The 23,340-nt window shown below is 46.6% G+C and overlaps 1 protein-coding gene across 1 annotated transcript in view; it reads right to left on the reverse strand.

Moving 5' to 3' along the window:
* The window catches only part of CPD (carboxypeptidase D), an 839,931-nt gene that overhangs the window by 361,400 nt on the left and 455,191 nt on the right, over positions 1-23,340 (reverse strand). The window contains exon 10 of the mRNA XM_086955076.1: positions 8,304-8,446. Within this exon, the coding sequence (XP_086811202.1) occupies positions 8,304-8,446 (143 nt within the window). The remainder of the gene's footprint in view (positions 1-8,303; positions 8,447-23,340) is intronic.

Here is a 23,340-nt window from a genome sequence, read left to right on the forward strand (position 1 = left end):
CCAGTGGAGACTTCGTAGGTGTTGACTGATGCGTTTGTGTCGATGGATGCCAAGGACGAGTCTGGTGGCGGTGTTCTGTATTGTCTGGAGTTTGCGGAGTAAGGACTTGTTGATGCCGGCATAGAGTTTGTTTCCATAGTCCAGTCTGCTGTTGATGAGTGCATGGGTGACTGTCTTCCTTGACTCAGGGGGGGATCCACTTGAAGGTCCTGAGGAAGATGCGGAGTGTTGAAGCAGCTGGAGGTGACGGCGTTGACCTGTCGCTTCATGGAGAGTGATGAGTCGAGTACGATGCTGAGGTTCTTGGCATGGTCTGAGGGGCCATATGTGTTCCTTAGGGCAGTCAGCCACCAGGTGCTCTCTAGAATCCTTAAGTGGTGGATGGGGCTGGTTCCCACTTCAACTTCTTATGCTTTTCCTGGACTCACCTTAAAACTTCGACCGTTACGACAATCTGCTCAGGAAATAACTTTGGAAGCCGGAACAGGACCTTCCTTTTAACTGGTCGCAGTGTTGAGTTGGCTAAAAAAAAGTTTGGCATCCGGTCTCGAATGACTTTCCGGTTCATCTTGGGGTAGTCATTGTTCTCCAACCCCAGGCACCACAAACAGATTTTGTGAGAGTCTGTCACAGACAACTGTTTGTGACCGGCCCGGCACAGTTAAAACCCTGTCATCTTAGGGGGAGACGGTTTACCTTTCACACTGGACAATTTGGAGAAAAGTAATGGTCAGAAAGACCAAGGAGTAGCTCTCGATCCACGTGTGAAGAAGTAGAAAGTAACTAAGGATTAGTTACTTACCTGTAATCCTAGTTCTCTTCCAGGGGTATCCTCATCAAAGTCATAAGCATTAGAATATTCCCGCCCATGCGCTGGACCCCGGAAACAATATATTATATGTGCCCCACATATACATATACATATATATATATAAATATATATATATAAAAATAAGCAATTGCAGCCAAATAAAACAGTAGAGCTGGAATATGCTGTGAAGAATTTCCACCATACATGTGTATTAGCATTAGAAACATGATAAACACCAATGCTTGTTTCTAAACTGTTTTAATGCTTAGAAAACAGCAGAAATTCTTATAAGACACTGTAAGCATATACAGCTCCCAGGCTGCATTGCAAATACCCAGTCTAAAAAGACTGAAAAGCTAACCATGTGGCTGCATGTACCAAAACTGACGCTGTGCCTTTAAGGCACCTCTGCCCCTAGCTTCCCATCATGCCTCAGGGGTTACAGTTAGGTCAGTTGTTCTTTTCGGAGACTGAAAACAAAACCATGGTAATAACAGGTTAAAACATCTCCTACTTAATAAACAAAGTCCTTTGCCCGGGGAGGCGGGAGGGTTGCTTATGACTTTGATGAGGATACCCCTGGAAGAGAACTAGGATTACAGGTAAGTAACTAATCCTTCTCTTCCAGGGGATCCTCATCAATAGTCATAAGCATTAGAATAGAGTAGCGAGCCTCACCTCATCCCTGCGGGCAAAGGAATCAACAGGTAACATTCACATTCGTAGGCCCAAAAATAGGCCTTATTCTACCCAAATAGGTTTCTCAAGGAGGCTTGCCCTACTTGAGAATCCGCTCTGGAATCAGACTCTAGGCAATAATGCCTTGTAAAGGTATGGACTGATTTCCATGTCGCAGCCTTGCAAATTTCTGACATGGGAATGTCATGTAAAAATGCTGTTGTGGCTGCCTTCCCTCTAGTGGAATGAGCTTTGGGTGATTGTAACAAAGGTTTGCCAGCCAGCTGGTATGCTAGTTTGATACATGAGACAATCCATCTGGAGATGGACCTCTTGGCTGCTGCAAACCCGGTCCTCATTGACCCATAATTGACAAAGAGTTGTTCTGTCTTTCTGGTGCCCTTCGTTCTTTCTAGGTAAAACTTTAGCACCCGTTTAAGATCTAACGAGTGCAACGACCTCTCAGCTGGGGTCGATGGGTTAGGAAAGAACGAAGGAAGGGTAATCGTTTGGTTTATATGAAAATCCGATACCACTTTTGGAAGGAAAGAAGGGTGAGCCCTCATTACCACTCTGTTGTGGTGAAACACCGTGTAGGGTTCCTTGGTGCAGAGTGCTTGAATCTCGCTAACCCTGCGAGCAGAGGTTATTGCCACCAAGAAGGCCGCCTTCCAAGTGAGATGCTGCAAGGAGGCCTTGTGTATAGGTTCAAACGGTGCAGACATCAGCCTGGAGAGAACCAGGTTCAACTCCCAGGGAGGAGAAGGATTTCTCACAGGGGGATAGACCTTCTTCAATCCCTGAAGGAAATCCTTAACCACTGGGACCTGAAAAAACGATGTTTGTGTAGGTGATTTTCTGTACGCTACTATGGCAGATAGGTGAACCCTGATAGAAGCGTATTTCAACCCTGATGTCGCTAAGTAAAGGAGGTAAGGGAGGACTACCTCTTCTTGTCCTGTGGTGGGATCAAAGCCATGGTCCCTACACCAAATGAAAAATCTCTTCCACTTGAATGCATAAGACGCCCTAGTGGAAGGCCTCTTTGCCTCTTTTAAAATATTCATACATTCTGGAGGCAGATTTAAGTGTCCGTATTGCAAGACCTCAGGAGCCATGCAGTCAGGTTCAGTGACGGGAGGTTGGGATGCAGGATCCTCCCGTTCATTTTGCTCAACAGGTCTGGTCTGCATGGCAGACGTCTGTGTGGACACAGCGACAGATGTAATAGGTCTGGATACCACCATTGTCGCGGCCAATCCGGAGCAACTAGGATCATGTCCATGCTCGATCTGATGAGCTTGGCCACCACCTTCGGAATCAGAGCCAGAGGAGGAAACGCATAGGCGAACATTCCTGTCCACTCCAGCAGGAGAGCGTTCCCTTGCGTCCCTGGTCGGTGGAACCTGGACGCGAAGGCGTGGCATTTGGCGTTTTCGTCGTCCGCGAATAAATCTATGTCTGGACGGCCCCAGCAACGGAAGAGATCTTCGACTACTTCGTCGTTTAGCACCCAGTCTGGCTGATCTTCGAAGTGCCTGCTGAGTGCGTCCGCCTTTGTGTTTAGCTCGCCTGGAAGGTGTACTGCCACCACCGACAGTCCCCGAGCCAGAAGCCAGTGCCATATGGCTTGGGCCTCCTGAGACAGAGGGCGAGACCGTGTTCCTCCCTGCTTGTTCAGATAGAACATTGTTGTAGTGTTGTCCGTCTGAACCAAGATCTTGTCCGTTGTGATTGCTGGAAGGAACGCTTTGAGCGCCAGATGAACTGCTCGAAGTTCCAGCATGTTGATATGGTATGTCTGAAGGTTGGTCGACCAGCGACCCTGAATCTGAAGACGACCCATGTGAGCACCCCAACCTTCCAGAGATGCGTCCGTTACCACAGACATCGAAGGAAGAGGCTGCTGAAACGGGACTCCCTGCAAGACATTCCGAGGGCGAGTCCACCACTGTATTGAGGACAGTGCTGCTTGAGATAAGATGATTCGATCCTCCCAATCTCCAGTCGCTTGGTCCCACTGGTCTTCCACAGACTCTTGAAGAGGACGCATCCTCAACCTGGCGTTTGGAATTAGGAAGATGCAGGACGCCATGGAGCCCAGTAGAGACGCTACTTCTCGCACCTTTGGACGAGGAAACTGAAGTAACTTTCTGCATTTCTGCCCCATGGAAGATAGTCTCTCCTGCGAAGGAAACGCTCTTCCTAAATTTGTGTCTAGGACTGCTCCCAGATAGTGGATGGTTTGCGTGGGATGCAGGACTGACTTTTCTGTGTTCACGTGGAGCCCAAGCCTGTGTAGTTGTTGAAGACACAGACGACAGTCTTTGGTGGCTTGATGAGGGGACTGGCTCTTCAGGAGCCAGTCGTCTAGATATGGGTACACAAAAAGACCTTTTTTGTGTAGACATGCCGCTACCACTGCCATGCATTTGGTGAACACCCTTGGTGCGGATTTCAGACCGAACGGAAGTACTTTGTACTGGTAATGCCTGTTCCCTACCAGAAACCTCAAGTACTTCCGATGACCTGGTGTGATAGGAATGTGGAAGTACGCGTCCTGTAAATCCACCGAACACATCCAATCTCCACTTTGTAGATGAGGACATATCTGATGAAGTGCCAGCATGCGAAACTTCTCTTTGACCACCACTTTGTTGAGGGTCCGAAGATCTAGAATCGGTCTGAACTTGTCCTCTTGGTCTCTTTTGGGGACTAGAAAATACCTTGAGTACACTCCTCTCCCCCTTTGGGATGGGGGTACCTCTTCGATTGCGTTTTTCTGTAAGAGGACGCTCACCTCCCTTTTGAGGAGGTTTAGATGGTACGAGCGAGTCTTTTTTGGAGGAATCGGTTGTGGTCTCTTCCGGAAACGTAGCGCATATCCATTGCGCAGTATATTCAGCACCCACTGATCTTTTGTGATGCTGACCCACTCTTCCAGGTGTTGCGAAGCACTTCCTCCCACTGGAGTGGGTAACGGCGCCAGAGGAAGCCACTGCTCAGGCCTTGCCTCCTCTGGGCGTGGCAGAGGACTGATGATGTCCGCCTCTGCCTCTGCCCGATTTTCCTCCTCTGTATTGTGTCTTCCCTTGTGGCTTGTTCTGAGACCATTGAGGGGTTTGAACCCTCTGTTGGCCTCCCCGGTTCTTGTTGGTCTTGAAGCGTCGCTTGAACGGCTCTTTCTTCTTTTCCAGACCAACCGCCTTCACCGTGTCCAATTCGGTTTTCATGCGGGTCATTTCCTGATCGGCATGCTCCCCAAAGAGTGAAGATCCTGAGAAGGGCAGATTGAGGATGCGTTGCTGGGCATCTGGTTTGAGACCCGTCAACCGCAACCAAGAAGATCTTCTCGCGCAAACCCCATGCGAGTAAGCATGTCCTGCTAGGAGTGCGTTATCTGCGGATGAACTGATCATTTGGTTTGCCACCAAACAGCCCTCCGTCACTGTTTCGTCAAAGTCCTTCTGGTCCTCCTTGGGCAATTTCTCTTTGAATCGTTCCATGGAGTCCCACAGTGCTCTATCATATCTGCCGAGAAGTGCTGAGGCACTAGAGACTTTCAGTGATGAAGCTGCTGTGCTGCACACTCTGCGTCCCCAAGAATCTTGGGTCTTGCTGTCCTTGTCAGGAGGAACTGAAGAAGAGGGTGCGACTGCGTGATTCTTCCTAGCTGAGGCTACGATAACAGAGTCCGCCGCAGGCTCCCCTTTAACAAAGATTGGATCCGAGTCGGCCGGCCTATACTTTTTCTGGATACGTGCCGGAACCGCCCTGATTGCCGCTGGCGTGAGGAAGACCTCCTTGATTGGGTCCATTATCCCTGGAACCAATGGGAGCAAAGGCCGTGAATATGATTTGTGCCGAAGGGTCTCAAAAATTACAGTAGTGGAAACTTCTGGAACAGCCATTTCTATTTGAAGTTTTTGAGCGCCCCTTTGAAGAACGTCCAGGTATGTGTTGACGTCGTCAAGCGGGGAAGCTCTGGAGTGAGGGCTGTCTGCCAGCGTTGGGGAGTAATCCCCTTTAGAAGATCTTGAAGAAGATGAGGAGGAGGTTGATGGTGTTCTCCTTCTCCTGTGGTGAGATTTTTCCTTCCTCACTGGCGATCTTCTCGGTCGGTCTTCCCTTCGAGGAGAACGTGATTCTCTCCGACGCTCCCTTCGTGGAGATCTCGACCTCTCAGTTCGTTTCTCCCTTCTCGGCGTTTGAGATCTGGGATGCTCTCTCCGTGGTGATCGGGAGACCCTGGGGGTATGCGACCTTTCCGCTCTCCTCTCCCGAGAGCGTGATTGGTGCCTGATAGGACTCTGTTTGTCTGCCTCTTCTATCAGTCTCTGAAGGGGTGACCTGTGGTGTGGGCTTACATATCTGTGCAGCCTCTCCGTCGCTCCAGAATCCTTCCACGTGTGCAAAGGAGCATACCATCTTGGCGAGAGTGTTATCTTTCGCTGGGGCAACGGACTTCTACTCCTGGAAGTGGACCTCGATGAGCTAGAGGCCCTTGAGGAGGAATGGTGAGAAGCCGATTGGGTCACCAAAATAGTCGAAGGCACTGAAGGGGATTTTCGTCTCACCGGTGTTGGCGGACGTCTTAGAAGTCTTTCCCTTGACGTTGGACGCCTCTGCGGCGTCGACGGAGTGATAATCTTCGACGTCGAACGCCTCGATGATGACCCGTGTTCTCTCGACGTCGACCTGTGATGTCGAGCCGCTGACGGTGTCTTTTCCCTCGACGTCGAACGGCGTCGTCCCGCCTTCGACGGAGGTCTCGACGTCGAACGGCGGTGCCCTGCCGTCGACGGAGGTCTCGACGTCGAGCGGCGTTGCCCTGCCGTCGACGGAGGTCTCGACGTCGAACGGCGTTGCCCTGCCGTCGACGGAGGTCTCGACGTCGACCGACGTTGGTCTGTCGGCGACGGAGATGGCCTTCGACGTCCTGTCGTCGACGAAGCCCTCGATGTCGACCTGGCATGTGGCGACGGCGGAGGATCGGACATCCTCGACGTCGAGCGCCGACACGTCTTCGACGATGATCCCTTCCTCGACGACGATCGTCCGAGGGGGCTCTTGTTCCTCGACGCCGAGCGCCTCCGTGGAGACTTCGGCGGAGGTGTCACACTCTTCGAAGCCTGTCGACGTTGAGACGACGGCGAGTGTATTCTGTCTCTCGACGCCGACCGTCGCCTGGTTGACGGCGGCGGAGTTGACTTACGTCTTGACGTCGATCTTCTCGTCGACGGAGATCTCGTGGCTTCTCTCGACGCCGATCGTCGCCTAGTTGACGACGGCGGAGCTTTCTTCGTCGTCAGTGATTTTCTTTTCGACGACGATTTCCTCGTCGACGCCGGTCCCGACGTCGACGGAGCTTTATCTTTCGATTTTTCCATCAGATGTTGTTTTTTCAGCGCCGAGCCCGGCGCTGAGGTCGATGGACGCTCTGACTTGCCTTTGGAGGGAGTTCTGGGTCTCTTTGAACTCTTCCTCTCTGTAGATCTTCCCCTCATGGATCTTTGGGCCAAACCATAGAGCCTGTTCCTCTCCCTGTCTTTTAAAGTTCTGTCAGACAGGTTTTGACAATGAGAACAGTCCTTTGGATCGTGATCTTCTGGCAAGCATAAAATACAGACCTCATGAGAGTCCGTTTTTGCCTTCTTGTGGCCACAAGAAGGGCAATCATCGAATAATGAAGGCATCCTGACAGGAAAACCTCACAAAAATTCGACTGCTAAGCAGTTATTTACTTGACCCTGATGTAAAAAGTCAAAGCAAATCAAAAAAATGTTCTTTAGAAGCTTTTCTGACTGAAAAAGGCAGAAAAACTGTGGAGCTGTGTATCCAGGGTCCTTCCTGAAGGAGCCGGAAAGAACAACTGACCTAACTGTAACCCCTGAGGCATGATGGGAAGCTAGGGGCAGAGGTGCCTTAAAGGCACAGCGTTAGTTTTGGTACATGCAGCCACAGGGTTAGCTTTTCAGTCTTTTTAGACTGGGTATTTGCAATGCAGCCTGGGAGCTGTATATGCTTACAGTGTCTTATAAGAATTTCTGCTGTTTTCTAAGCATTAAAACAGTTTCTAAACAAGCATTGGTGTTGTTTATCATGTTTCTAATGCTAATACACATGTATGGTGGAAATTCTTCACAGCATATTCCAGCTCTACTGTTTTATTTGGCTGCAATTGCTTATTTTTATATATATATATTTATATATATATGTATATGTATATGTGGGGCACATATAATATATTGTTTCCGGGGTCCCGCGCATGGGCGGGAATATTCTAATGCTTATGACTATTGATGAGGATCCCCTGGAAGAGAACTAAAGTGAACGAGCTTGCATGTGGCTACACTCGTCGCTTCCGGAGTAGAATGATGTGTTGATCCGCATGACACCCTCTACTGATTTACAGGAGTGTCAGTAGATTCCAGATCTAGTCTGACACCTAAGGAATATTCACAAGGTCAGGAATTTGCAGTTAGAAATATTCATCAGAAGAGGTAGATTTTGTGAGAAATACTTTTTAAGACCCACAATGAGATACTAAAGTAATTCTGAATATAAGGCTTTGGGAGTTAATACCCTAATATAAACTGAAAGGAAAATCTGCCCATGCTGAAACTCATTCACACAGCAATCTTCCAGAGCGCATATTGTACTATGACAATATCATGAGGAACGCTGTTCATTTGAACAATATACATCTTTACTTGCCATTAAAACTGATCCAGTAATCTCTTCAGTAAAATGTCAAACAAGGACTAATAATTAACTTAACAACTTTTCAGTGGAGCAGAATTCCTGCTCTTACCTGCAAAATGAATTGCAGCAAAGATCTGTAGTTTCGCTCCCAATATGAACGAAGCGCCTTTTCCTCAGGGTATTTCACACAGCCCAGCTCAATGGTGACTTCAAAGCAGTTTGTGTTCAAATAATTCCAGTCCTGCATACCACCTTAGAATAAAAAAAAAGATTTAAGTATGTCAAATAAAGCCAAATGTATACATTTCGGTTGGGTGGTGGGGAGGGGAGGGGGTTGGGCTGCACAGAGTGCTACCTAAACTGCTTTATGATGAGGGCACCCTAATTAAAATTACACTTATTTGACCAATGAAAAGTATCAGCTACAGAAGGAAGTAGCACAAAATAATAAATAGATCAAACTGTGCTCCTCCATTGAGGGATTTTCAAAAACAAAAGGTCCTAAGCTTAGGAATTTTTAAAGAACAGATCTATATAGACCACAATGGGAAGCTATATAGTCTTATCCTGTACCCAGCCAGGCAAGGAATTTATTCATTGGATATAACAAGAATTATAAAATACAGTTTCACAGTAACCATATACATGTGAAGTAGGGCACAAGCCTGTACCGTACTAGAAAGTTGGAGGAAGAGAATAAAGAAGAGAGAAAGTTTACATTAGGCAAGAAGCGGTGAGCAAAACTGGGTACTGCTTTACATTAGAGTTGGCAGTACTCCACAGAGTAATCCATACATGCAGTAGTATTCACAGATATAGCTGTATGTTTACTAAACAAAGTCGACGGCGTTTCGATCCCTGGCTCAAATTATAATGGGATCATCATCAGGATTTACTAAATTTTTGCCTGGTACAATTTATGTTAAATACGCCTGTAAAGGAAAACAGGGAAAGAAAAAGGCAAAAAACGAAATTAAATTTACTTTTTGCGACGAGAATTTGAGGTCAACTTAGTCACATTCGATACCTACATTTTCCGGAATCGCAGTGCGGTGAAAGTGCCAACCGGTGTTCCATTTTACAAGGTTGTGCGATTGTGCTTGATACGTGCTTATTGGAAGAAGGCTTTTTGTGACAGCAGGTTGATTGCCCTGATTTGGTAAGGAATTGGTGGAGTGATGAGAACGGCTGTGAGAGACTAACTCCTCCAAGCAGAAGCCTGTGTAGTTAACCGAGGGGGTGATTGCTGACTGGTGCAGTGATGACTCTGAAGTGACTTCTATCAAGGGTGGGTAAAATCGTATCGTAACCACTGTGCAGGGAAGCTGCTATGCTGCACGTGGAATACTTGTGGACGGATGACCGGTGAAAGGTTTCCGAGTCACTAAATAGGAAAATAAGCGTTAGTTATCACGGAGGCTTGAGGGGAGCCGGCAACCTATGTAGCAAGGACTTACCGATAGAGGCTCGGTTTTACGTATTGTGACGGGTCCCAATTGGTGGTCCTGTCCGGTGGGGTTGAAGCGGTCGATAATTAGTTCGATCCGCTATAAAGAGGAGGAGAGCAGAGTCAGATCTATGCTCATACGGGGGGGAAAAAAGAGGGCCTTAATCTGTGAGGATTTGGGGCTTCTTACCGTTAGAAAGGAGACTGTGCGGTACTGCGGTCGGTGAGATTACACGATCCGCTGCACATAGAAAAGGGCGAGAATATTAGTTTACGCTCTATTTCCAAAGTGGTATAGGGCTCAGGTATGGGTCAATCTAGTGAACTCCTTACCGCTTAGTTAGATACTTCAGCGTGGTGATGGTCCACTCGTTCCGGTCGGTTGTATTGCTTCCACAGTACTGGGCGCAATACAGCCGCTTAAATACTTTCGGTCAGGTGATAAGAGTCACATGACGTGGGGTGATGTGGCAGACATCTTGGAGTGGGGTGAATGGGAATAGAAGTGAGATTATACAAGTGCACTGTGGCCTGTCTGTATACGGAAGTGCTTGGGGTCGATGGAGAATAACATGCAACATTAGTGTTAAAAAACATTTGGAGTGAATATCAGATTACATTCGGACACATTATGCTCTGTCATGTTCTCTTGTATTTGGAACAGTTATGGTTTATACTGGAGCAGTATTTCCAGCTGCTCATGTTTAGGTAGCAAAATTGTTCAATGTGCCCACTCCATTAAGGGAGGCAGCAGGAAACACATCGACTACTTTACAAAAAAAAGTAGTGCCTTAAAAAAGAGAGCAGTGGAACGACGTAGTAATGCATCTATGTTCCAGTGCAAACACAAGAGGTAAGAAAGCCTGCTTAGGTAACATATAAGAAGCAAGCAAATGAAAGACAACGAAGAAGCTCTAAGCCCACTGTAAGATAATATCTCACAACCGACGGGACTCTCCTTTAAAGCAACATGGGTTTGTAGTTAAATTCTTTGTACTTAAATGACACCTGCCTGGGACTAGTGGCAGCCAGGACTCTTTTCCAGCATTCTCAGCGCCACAGGAGGTGGCCCTACACCAACACCCTACACCTGGCCAGTGTCTTGCGCTATAAAATGCTTATTCTACTCCTGCTGCGTGTGACATGCCTGGCTAAGGGTGGGCCCGTCCTTGCCCGGAAGAGCCAGTGCCGCCCCCCTGACCCTCCTAATATTTGTCGGTTTATCGAAGACGAAGGTACTGTCTTTCTTTTTCATGTGGTTTTAGTAATAAGGAGCCGCAACTCATTACTGTACTTACAACGGTCTTGACTGTCTAGCCAATTCTTAACGCATCACACGAAGGAACTTTTGGGCACATTTATACCCCGATTATTCAGTTTTAAATTTCGACGTAAGTGAGACCTAAGGCTGTTTGTAACAGACAGTTGATCTCCTCATGGTATATATACACTCTTTATATGACCAGTGGATCATTTAGTCAAAGTGGGCCACATTATTTGGATTCTTTTTTTTACGATGTATTTAAGCTGACATGTGCAAGCGCAAAGCCATGAATGCCCCTCCAGCATTAGATACCGCCCGCACAACAATTGGTTCTCTTTTAGTACGGGCGGTAAACGTTATTTCTAAAGAAACGGATATGGTAGGATGACACCTCTCTTTAGGAGCAGGGGTGGGGGGGGGCTGGGTAATCTACGGATTATGTTGTCACACCAATAGCAGCAGAGTTGCAGCAAGGGGAGTCTTATTGCCTTAGTGCTGTAGAAGGTCGGGTTGGTTATTCAACCAAATCAAGACCTGGCAGTTCTTTCTTCTGATAAATGTGCTTCTATTGCCGCCCTCCCACACCCAAGAGGAAAAGAAAGTGCAGGAATGCCCCTATGGCGACTGGTGGAATGCATGCCCTCTCGCCTGTAATCCGCCGCGCATAGAGGTAGTGACTCAGTCAAGTCCTTCAGTGGAGTCATACTGCGCACCACTAACAGCAGGTATGGCATCTAGAATGGAGGTTTTATTAATATCCATTAGAGAAAAGCTTGAGCTCCTGATGGCAGAGGTGAATAGAATCATAACCCATTAACCTAACCCACTCACAGAGAACTCGAGGGAGGGGTGTCCCTCACAAGCCATCACTAGTAACCATAACACCGAATATGTCAGGGTCCAATATAGGGGCATCTAGACTCCATTCTGAGAGGTTATAGGAGGCCGGTACTGAAACTGAGTTACACCTATGGGCTGTGAACGTTTATCTGCTCCTATGGTTCAAACGAGGCATATGTCACAGCAACCTAATGTGAACAAAATTCACCCAACACAAAGTGACATTTCATACCCTGAGTTACAACCTTTAGCCCAATAGAGTGGATGCTCATGTTGCCATTAATTTACCACCAGAATGCTGCCCATACTTGACAGTTTTAGACAATGTCCCCCTTTGGGGGCCAGTTCAAACTGAACCTCACATTTTACTGAAGAATAGAGTGGTAAACTGGCTCTATAGGAACTGTGAATTCCCAGGAGGTGGTGTCCAACAAATCCTGATAACCAGGAGAGTGAGCTGGGTTGGTCCCTTGAGAAAACATTGTAAAGGGGATTATGTCATAATCCATTTTAGTGACCCCAGCTGGGCAAGGGGAGTTCTAGCGAAAGCAACACCTACGCCGCCAATAGAGATGAATAGATCACTACAGCCCCTGGGAGTCTTTTACAGACATCTACGGAATTCACAGTCCCAAATGAGGGAGACGGGAACTAAATACAATAACCATCCTACAGAAAATCCACCATGTCAGCCCCTGGAGGTTTTGAACAGGCTCTAAGTATTGAGTGAACTCAAAGATATTGACTGACAGGAGTCAGGGCGATACTAGACGCACGAGGTTCTAATTTGGGAGGACAGGAAGGAGGACACTTATTTGGACATTAATGATATCAATTAAGCTGATAATATCTGAACTGGTGCCCCATGGCCATCCATGAACAATACTGCGGCTAAGATGCCAGAGAGTTGCATTACATAATTGGTTATCCCCTAGCACCTCTAGCCCTGGTTTGGAGGGAGGATACAAAATTGCGTCTTGGAATGTATGTGAACCAGCGAACAAAACAGGGCTCAATAGCCTGGTTTGATTTTATAAGTGATCTTGATATAATATGTATTCAGGAAACTTGGTGAATAGCCCCCATTTACTTTGAGGGTTTCTCATCACACTGGCTTGAGGCCGATACATCACCTGCTGTTAGGGCCAAAAGGGGTCTCATGGTCCTTATACTGAATAAGCTCCTGGTAAACATCAAGAAAAATAATAACTATAAGGCCACATTCATTAATATTATGGCTAACATTTAAAAATCACCCGTACAAGACCCAATACGTTTTTGCATTAAGTGGGATGGAGTGGACTCAACCAAAATTATACATGGTATTTTCTCCAAAGGCCTTATAGATATCCTCGATTGCCTGGAAGATGAAGCTATATCCAATCAGTTACTCTTTAGTTTCATTAGCATTACTAATATAACCTCTTGACTCGCCTGAGTAATACAGGCCATGGCCTATGCACAGGTTGACTTAATCATGCATGTACTACAGTCTCCCAAGAATTGAAATTGGCCCTCCATTGTCAATTCAGAGAAAATATGTTGATCAAATCCCTTTTTATTCAATTTCAAAAATTTCCTTTCGGTAAGGAAAAAAGGGTCTAAATTGTTGGGGCTGCAGATAGTGTGGATAACAAACTTTTCTTGGGATATGGTCAATTAATCCTTTTTAACTCTTTTCCAGAGCAGTTATCCCATTTTACATGTGATGCCTGGGTTGCTCACTTTACGGAAATGTTTAGTTTACCAGCTGCAAGGAAGTAGGTTAGTCCATGAGAGAAACAGTACCCTTGGCCTCCTCCACCACTGAATATAACGATAGAAGTACTACTAGCACTGAAAGAAAGCATAGGGAGTAAAGCCCCAGGACCCAATGGGGTGCCAGTGTATGTCTATAAAACGGTTGTCGATTTGTGGTGTCCAATTCTAACTAGAGTTTATATTATGGCTGCGACCACTGTGATTCCGCCTTCATGGGGATGTCTATTATAGTACCGATCCATATAAAAGGCAAGAAACCCAAACCGAAAAACTACCGCCCAATATCACTTTTAGACTCTTCGGGGATGGTGATGAGAAAAGTGTTACTCATGAGATTGGAAGAGTGAGCAATAGAACACAATACTTTCCCAGACGCAGTTTGGTTTTAGACACGGAGTGGAGACCTTAGAGCAATGTGTGAATTTGGACTCAATTGGTAAATGTACACAGTGGCGGCTCCTCAAAGGAGTGCTGCGGGGGAGGAGAAGGGTAGAGGGTAGTAAACTCCGGCATTTGGCCGAACTGAGTTAAGTAAATAGATAAAAAGAATTACATTGCGTGCGCTGCAACGCCAAGTGGCGATCTAGCGAGCGCAATGTAATTAATTTTATTTATTTACTTAACTCCGTTTGGCTGTATGCCGGAGTTTACTACCCTCTACCATTCCCCTCCCCTGCCCCGCAGCACTCCCTCGAGGAGCCATGTATATACATGTGCTAAAGGTGGTAAACTGTATCTTTGCTTCACAGATTTAAATAGTGCCTTTTATTTAGTAGATCATTCTATTCTCTGGTCAACCGGGCTCACCATTGGTGCATCTAGACCGATTATCTTCTTTATTGCAAGGCTATTCAAGAAATGATTGCGCAAAGTACACTTTGGTACACAAGGCGAGTGCATGGAGCATTTTACGCTAGAACGAGGTATTTGGCAAGGTTGTGTTCTTGTCCCTCTACTATTTTCACTTTGGGAATTTTATTGCTGTAAGAAAACTGGTGGTTAACAAAAACAAAGCCTATAAAATGATTTGCGGGGCCAAGCAAAAGAATTGTAGAACGTTTTTTATGGTTAATACCCCAGTAGCTACTGTTGACACCTTTTGTTATTTGGGCATTACTTTTGCAGGTAACGGCTCGTGGTCACATGAAATTACAAACGTTAGGGGTAAGATGAAAAGAAGTGATCATGGAAATTTTAGGTTTTCAGCAAAGTTGGACAACCGATCAATAAAAGATATGTTAGCAATGTATAAGGCAAGGGTATTCGCAGTTGCTACATATGGGTATGATGTGTGGGGCCACTATAACAGTAAGGCTCTTCAGACTGAGGAAAATAGTTACCTCAAGTGTTTATTATTTATGCCTACCTCTGCCTCCACGGAGATTACACATGGAGAGGTAGAGTTACAGTATCTTGCAGGTATTCCCCTTGCTGCCTTGGCGCTCTATTTTGATAAAAGATGAGACCTGGCTTTGGATAATGCACTCAGTATTCCCTGGCTAAGGTATATCAATTCCATTTACACGGACATTCAAGATTCCATTCAGTTTAACTCCCCTCCATTAGTAACAACAATCACCAAACGATCTATTAAAGACACCTTTATGACCTATAAAAGGTAAGGTGAGAATAGAGGGAGAGAGGGAACAACTGTTATATTCTATCTTTCACTTGCGCTAAAAGAGGGCCGTCAAAGTTATCTAACTTGTGTTTCAAATTAAATACACCGTTTTGTATTTTTTTAGATTTGGACTAGGGATCATCTAGTTGCCTTCCCCTACAAGAAAAATTGTCCCCCAGATACAACTCCCTGTCCATGAGATGGCCTGAGCAAGCAAAGCATTATGCACTTTATGCTACTCTGATTTTTATTCTCATTTTGGGAGCTATTTAAAACCTCATCTGCTTGCACAAGATATTAGCTCGCATATTTTTGCCCTAAAATATATGCCTGTACTAAATGATACCAGGGCTTGCCTTAATGTAGCACTTTTTGTTATAAAAGCAATCAATATTCACAAAAGTATTGTTTTTTGATACTACAATGATATGGTAATTGGATGGAAGTTTATATTTTTAAGTAATTTTTAAATATGTACTTTTGGCACGGTCATTTGTGATGACAATCATGTGTAATTTGTGTTTTTATTTATGATCATATTTAGATGCAATTTGTGTTGATTGCTTTTATGGTTGTTTTTACATACCGAATAAAGTCTTGAATCTAATCGACATCAGTCCGGTTACTCTAACGCTTCCCCCTCCTCCAACACCCAAAAATATAAGTGCCAACAGTAAGTTGCTGGCCAAGGCAATGAAGATTAGGTGAGCAGAAGTGAAGACATCCGGAGACCGGAGTCCAACTCTGTGCTCACTCCATCTAAAACACTGCACGATAAGTCCTAATATGCACGGCCCAGACACTTCATATGTCACAGTTTCATGAGCCTAGAGAACAGTCACAATGAAAAATACAGTAGGATGTGGTAAAGATTGGCCTTTGACCCACTACTTAAGAGACAATCCTGGATACAATTCAATGTAGAGGTCTGAGATTTGAGTAGAAATTACGCCATTCACAGACTTTCCAGTGCAGATAAATAATGCAGTAAACACTAAAGTATTGGAATATTTCAGGAAGTTTACTTCACATTTGCATGCAGAACATTTAGCTTTTTAGCAAACATATTTGAATAATATTGCTGAAAATGAGTTGTTTGAGCACAATATTGAACAATAAAATATTGGGCAAGCAGCGAGATTTCCCCGCCCTCCCCTCTTGGCTCCCACTGGTCACATTTTGGATCTCTGACTGCGAACTCGCTTGGTAGTGAGGGGATGACATGGAAACCTTTTTCATGGCAGCTTGTATCTACCAGTCTGGTTATGCTCACATGCAAAGTGCTGCGAAGCATGTGTGAGGAGAGGCACTAGATAGGAATTCATTACAATAAACATCAGTCTTACACGTCATGAGTTAAGTTCCCCGGCACTGAAACAAACACTCGCAAGTGCCATGGGGTCGAAGATGAAGATTCGCCAGGACTGGACATGTACGCTTTCATCTACAGGTCTCATTACAAAAGCGATGGGACGTTCTGACCTCTCGAAAAGGCCATAGTTTTGAAGCATCCCCCAAAACAGCGCTGGGAATTTAGTTCACGTGCCCTACCACCCAGCAAGCGGTCAAAAGAATGTATGCTTTGACGAAAAACAGGGCGGGAGGAAGGGCCAAGCGACAGGGCGGGAGGAAGGGCCAAGCGACAGGGCGGGAGGAAGGGCCAAGCGACAGGGCGGGAGGAAGGGCCAAGCGACAGGGCGGGAGGAAGGGCCAAGCGACAGGGCGGGAGGAAGGGCCAAGCGACAGGGCGGGAGGAAGGGCCAAGCGACAGGGCGGGAGGAAGGGCCAAGCGACAGGGCGGGAGGAAGGGCCAAGCGACAGGGCGGGAGGAAGGGCCAAGCGACAGGGCGGGAGGAAGGGCCAAGCGACAGGGCGGGAGGAAGGGCCAAGCGACAGGGCGGGAGGAAGGGCCAAGCGACAGGGCGGGAGGAAGGGCCAAGCGACAGGGCGGGAAGAAGGGCCAAGCGACAGGGCGGGAGGAAGGGCCAAGCGACAGGGCGGGAGGAAGGGCCAAGCGACAGGGCGGGAGGAAGGGCCAAGCGACAGGGCGGGAGGCAGGGCCAAGCGACAGGGCAGGAGGCAAGCGGCAGGGCAGGAGGCAGGCAAGCGGCAGGGCAGGAGGCAGGCAAGCGGCAGGGCAGGAGGCAGGCAGGAGGCAGGCAAGCGGCAGGGCAGGAGGCAGGCAAGCGGCAGGGCGAAAAGCGGGTAAGCAATAGCGAGGGAAGCGGGCAAGCAACAATGCAGGTGGGATAGGAAAGCAACAACGCGGGAGGGTTGGATAGGGAAGCAACAACGTGGGCAGGTGGGATAGGGAAACAACAACACCAGTGAGTGGGATAGGGAAGCAACAACGAGGGTCGGTGGGATAGGGAGGCAGTAACCCGGGTGGGTGGGATAGGGAAGCAAAGCGGGTGGGCGGGATAGGGAAGCAACAACGCGTGTGGGTGGGATAGGGAAGCAACAACGCGTGTGGGTGGGATAGGGAAGCAACAACGGGGGTGGAAGGTATAAGGAAGTAACTAAGCACCGTGGCAAGCAATGATGCGAGATGTGGTGGAAGGAGTAAACCAATAGGACAGGAAGGAGCAGGCATGGAACGGAGCGGGTGGTAGGGGGCAAGCAGGGAAACTGAGTGGGATGGAAGCTGGCAAGCAACAACAAGGAGGGATGGGAGGGGGCAAACAACAACATGAAAAGGAATGGGAGGGTGAGAGGAGACAAGCAACAACAGAGCAGGACAGGAGGAGGAGAGGGGGAAAAGCAAGAATACAGAGCAGGACCAGGGTAGAAGCATAAGAAGGGAACGGCCTGCAAACACATGTACTCTTTCGGAGTGTTTACCTAAAAGAAAAAAGTAGCAACAAATGCATGAGCAGTGGAAAGACAAGTGATTTGCCATGCTGCAAGAGAGGGACAAGCACACAAAGAGAAGTGTAACCAGCATGCACTGACCAAAGAGGAAAGGAAAATGAGGGAGGATGAAGCAAACCAATGGTAAGCAATGGGCAGGTTTTAAGGCCTTTGCAAGCTAACAAAAAAGCGACAGCGCAAGCATTGTTTCAGGAGAGACATGAGGGCAAGTACAAGCGTGCATTATAATGAAGCATGCATTATATTAAAGTGCACATTATAATAAAGAGCTTTTGTGTAATTTATTATGTAATTTCCATGAGGGTAAAGTGCAATTCATAAATTTTTTACTTGATAAGTCACCGAATATTAAAATTAAATATCTGTAAAACGTTGTTTTGCAAAAGAACTTTAAGATAGCATCCAATATACAAATGGAAAGAATCACTAGAATTCAAGCCTTAAAAAAGCTGCTTGTTTACCGGGTAACAGACATTGACCGTTTTCTGAATACAGGTTTTATTTTATCCAAACAGAATGAACTTACAAAATCATTTATTTTAATATTTAATAAATGAGTAATTTTACAATGCACTGAAAAGCAGCTTCTAAGCTGGACCGTGATGGAAATAAATTCCACAAAATAATCTGCAGCAACATTGACTGAAGTGTGCAGTTTTTTTTGCCCCAGATGTAATTTACTGTGGAACATAGGATTCCAAAAGCATTAATTTATCAGTCTTGCCAATATAAAACATGTTAAGAACAAGCATTTGCAATGCAATAGGTCTCGCATTAGGAAAGTTTGAGCTATTGGTCTTGTAAATGACAATTTTTTTTAAATTTATGTGTTGGTTTTGAAAATAGTTAAATTAATCGCTTTGTCATTTACAATGCCAATAGTTATAACTTTCGCAAATGTGACACCTATAGCATTTACGTGATTTAGCTGTATTGATATTACCAATTACAATGGCTTTTAATTTTTTTAAATAATACTTAAATAAAAGTGATTTTAATTTATAATGGCAATAGCTTAAACTTTTGTAAAAAACGTTTGTGAAGATTATGTTCAGTGTATTTTATTGTGCTAAAATCCAAGAACAGAAGTGAAATATTAACATCTTTTTGTGACATTTGTAATAAAGTTTGAAACATTGAGAGAACATATTTTAACCAGTTGTTGTTGAATGGTTGCGCAGATTGATGCTGGGGTGGTGCTGAGTGGTGCTGGGGTGGTGCTGAGTGGTGCTGGGGTGGTGCTGAGTGGTGCTGAGTTATACTGGGATGGTGCTGAGTGATGCTGGGGTGGTGCTGAGTGATGCTGTGGTGGTGCTGAGTGATGCTGTGGTGGTGCTGAGCGATGCTGTGGTTGTGCTGAGCGATGCTGTGGTGGTGCTGAGCGATGCTGTGGTGGTGCTGAGTGGTGCTGATGTGGCGATGAGTGATCTTTGGGTGTTATTTATATATTTTGGTGTTGCGCTGAGTGATGCTGGTGTTGGGCTGATTGCTGCTGTGCCGTTTCTGAGTGGTGCTGTGGTGGTGTCCAGTGATGCTGGTGTGTCCCTTATTGATGCTGGTGTGGTGCTGAGTGGTGCTGTGGTGGTGCTGAGTGGTGTTGCTGAGTGGTGCTGTTGTTGTGTTGACTTATGCTGGGCTGGTGCCGAGTAATGTAGTCATTTTGTTGAGTGTTGCTGTGTTGGTGCATAGTTTTGTTTTTGTGGTGCTGTGTATTTGCTTTGGTGGTGCTGACTGATGTTTTGGTGGTGCTGAGGTGTTGCTGAGTGGTGCTGTGGTGGTGCTGAGTAGTGCTGTGGTGGTGCTGAGTAGTGCTGTGGTAGTGCTGAGTGATGCTGTGGTGGTGGTCGAGACCTAAAAATACGTGGTGCGTTATAGACTCTTAACATAACACCATTGCACTCCACTGACAGACAAGAGACGCAACATACATCGCCATCATGTTGGAATGGAAAAAAGATAGGAGCAAGCCTGGGGTCGGTTCTGTGGTGGTGACTGGGGCGCCCGAGAGACTGAGGGAAGAACAAAAAAACGAAAAAAAGAAAAACCATGCAAAGAAAACCCAACCTAGGTGGAAAATAATCTCCAAACAAAAGGGCTGTCAAATCAGAAACACAGTTAAGAACAGGCTGAAAATCACCTGAGAAGCCCTGACCTCAGGGACATACTGATTTTGCCTGCCTGCCATGTAAAACTGTTTGCAGATGTGCTTATTGCAGTTGGTGACTACAAATGGTTTGTTTGTTTTGGGTTTTTTCCTTTTTTTTCTAAAACGAAATGTAAGCCCAGGCACGTTCACCTCCTGAAGTCATGTGGTGCCTTTAAACTGCCGAATGAAGGCATAACCCACTGGAGTTTTAGTAAAGTCTGACAAACTCAAATGTCTTATAAAACGAAAGGTATAGTCTATTTTTTGTAAAGGTAGACTCAAACTGCACATTCAAAAACATATCTTTAATTAGTTCTTATTGTAAACGGCATCAATACAATTTTCAATTCGAGATGAAAAGGCAGCCAGCAATCCCTGTAGCTGAAAAATAGTCCTGTGAATGAGTACAGATTTACACCTGCGGGAAAAATACCCGATTTATTCAAAGCCATATCACGGTTCGAGGTCTGAAAATGGCCATTCAGTCTTCCGCACCTAACTTGGCCGTAGGACAGGCAGTGACACTTCAGTTCTGCTATGAGCCCAACCTCCAAGGACAATGTGGCAAAAACAACAACGAAACACATGTAATGACTACACGGCATAACATTTGATGATAATACCATTTCGGGTTTTCAGCAATCAGGAAGTGGATATAATATTTTTAAAAAATAACCCTTACTGAAAACAACAAACACTCAAACGTTCGTGGTAGATGTGGGCTAGTCAACAAACCGGGAGAGCCACACTGCTCTATGAACCCAGGCATGAAACGAGCGAGCCCCGAAAAATTGTTGCCATATAAATAATAAAACCATCATGTTCAAATATGAAAAATTTTCTTCAAAATAAAAATGTGCGTTCAACGTGTGGAAAGCGTTTCATCTTAGTACATACATCTGGTGGGAGAAGAGATCAAATATATTGGGGCAGAGACTGGGGAAAGCACCAGACACGTGAAATGTAATTATCGGCCGATTGCCGGTGTAATAAAAAGTTCACAGACCCGGTACCGGTACTTTTAAAAGTAAGCAGGTACTGTGGTATAGGGTCCTTGCACCTCTATTTTTCCATTTCAAACACTATCTCACACGTTTGTGGCTCTTGCTTTAGCGTACCAGCACTCTTGCTTTATATCTTCAGTTCTTTACCAGAAAAGTGTTCTACAAAACCTCACATATTAATTTCAACAGACGTTTCATGAAAACGATACTATGGCGAAATTTGAAAAATTGGGGATGACTAGAGACAGGTTCCACAATGATTTATACGGCCCACGTAAAGCACCCAATCCAGTCCTCCGGGTCAGATGTAACTGCTGCCCTACCAGCAGGGCATTCAGAGTGATCTGAAGCTGTAACTGGTGCCCTACCTGCAGGGCATTCAGAGTGACAATGAAGGGACTGCTGCATATCTGCATGGGATTCAGGGTCAATATGAAGATGTAGCTGCTGCTCTGCCTGCAGGGGATTCAGAGTGATCGTGAAGCTGTAACTGATGCCTACCTTCACGGGATTCAGAGTGATCGTGAAGCTGTAACTGATGCCTACCTTCAGGGGATTAAGAGTGATCGTGAAGCTGTAACTGATGAAGAGGATCACTGCACCTCATGTTTGTCCATTAAGCTTGCCCACGTCGCTCACTACATAAGTCATCCCAAACGTTTATGCCACACCACTTTCAAATTTCACCAGCCGCCACTAATCTTGGTGAGAGGGAGCACTGGAGAAACACAAGCTGTGAATAAATCACTTTATCAGCATTGAACGGAGAATGTTCTGCACTGTTGCTCCTTTCAGAAGAGGGCGGCGACTCTGAAGCAGGCGCAATTCCTGGCTGTTGGGAATATACAACAGTACTGCATTTTATGGCAATTGTGTTTAAATCTGGAGTTTCATCAGACTTGTCATTCTGCAAGCAGATCCAAACATACTGCCTTTTTCCAAGCAAAGGTAATGCAAATTATCGGAAAAAAGCTTCGTTTCCGGGTTTCCTACATCAGTAACCTTGACCCAAGCCCCCTCCGCCCCCACTCACCATCAGCACTCTTGATGCTGTTTGTCCCACAGCTGCTGCACCCCAGGGTGGCCGTGTTAAAGAACTGCGAGGCGTCGCAGGTGGCCGGCCTGATGAGGGGGATACTGGTCTGGGGGATACTGGTCTGGGCGAAGCCGAGAGAGGGGAGCAGGAGGAAGAGGGGAGCAGGAGGAAGAGGCAGGCCAGGGTGTCTGTCTGCCTGTCTGCCTGGTCTCTGCGAGCAGGGGGCGTATGTTTTACCTGTGCAGGGGGCGTTCTCGTGTGAACCACCTGTGCGCCTCCCTCTCGTGTGTGTACCTGTGACCATGGTTACCAACTTCCAAATCTCAGGTTACAGCAAAGCACCTTCGCTAGAAGGCAGCACAGCCCCACCCACCGACACCTCCCACAAGCAGAGCCCAGAGCAGCGCGCGCAGCGGCCCAGATCTGAATGGTGTGCAGTGATCAGTGTCACCGAGGCACAAGGAAGCCGGGTCCAGGACAAGCTACTCTACCCCATCCCGATTCACAGCGACCACGACAAAACGGAGGAAGAAGGCGGCTGAACCCTGAGACGAGAAAAACTTTTGAAACAATTGAGACAATGCAGTGCGTTTATGACACACAATGCTATTTTGCTTTCTTAAGTCATCTTCTGGTCTTGCTCTTACTTCAATAAAGACAAGTTTCGTATGGGCCAGGTGCGAGGAGGCGCAGAGCTGCTTTGGCTGGAGCGTCTGGTCACTGCGCATGCGTTTGAGCCAGTTCCTTTGGGCGGGACTTCAGTCTTCGGAAGTCCCGCGCATGCGCCTACGGAGTGCCTGAGAGCGGGGCTCCCATGCCCGAGGGAGAGCCCCGGCTACAGAAGTCCCGAATGGCGGTAAATGGGGCTTAGTTCTAGGGGTGGGAGGTGCGCTTGTGTGTGTGTGTGTGTGTATGTGTGCGATGGCGGCGGCGGGGAGTCTTTGTATATGTGCGTGTGTGTAGGTGCGCTGGTGTGTGTGTGTGGGGGGGTCTCTGTGTGTGTGTGTGTGTAGGTGCGCTAGTGTGTGTGTAAGTGCGGCGGCGACGGGGGTGTGTGTGTGTGTGTGTGTGTGTGTGCCTGTGTATGCGTGTGGCTGTGTATGTGCGCATGCGTGAGTGTCGCTGCGCGTGCACGCAGTCAAATCCAGCACAAGAG

This window comes from Lissotriton vulgaris, chromosome 2_1 (genome assembly GCF_964263255.1).
Source record: "Lissotriton vulgaris chromosome 2_1, aLisVul1.2, whole genome shotgun sequence".
NCBI classification, from domain to species: Eukaryota; Metazoa; Chordata; class Amphibia; order Caudata; family Salamandridae; genus Lissotriton; species Lissotriton vulgaris.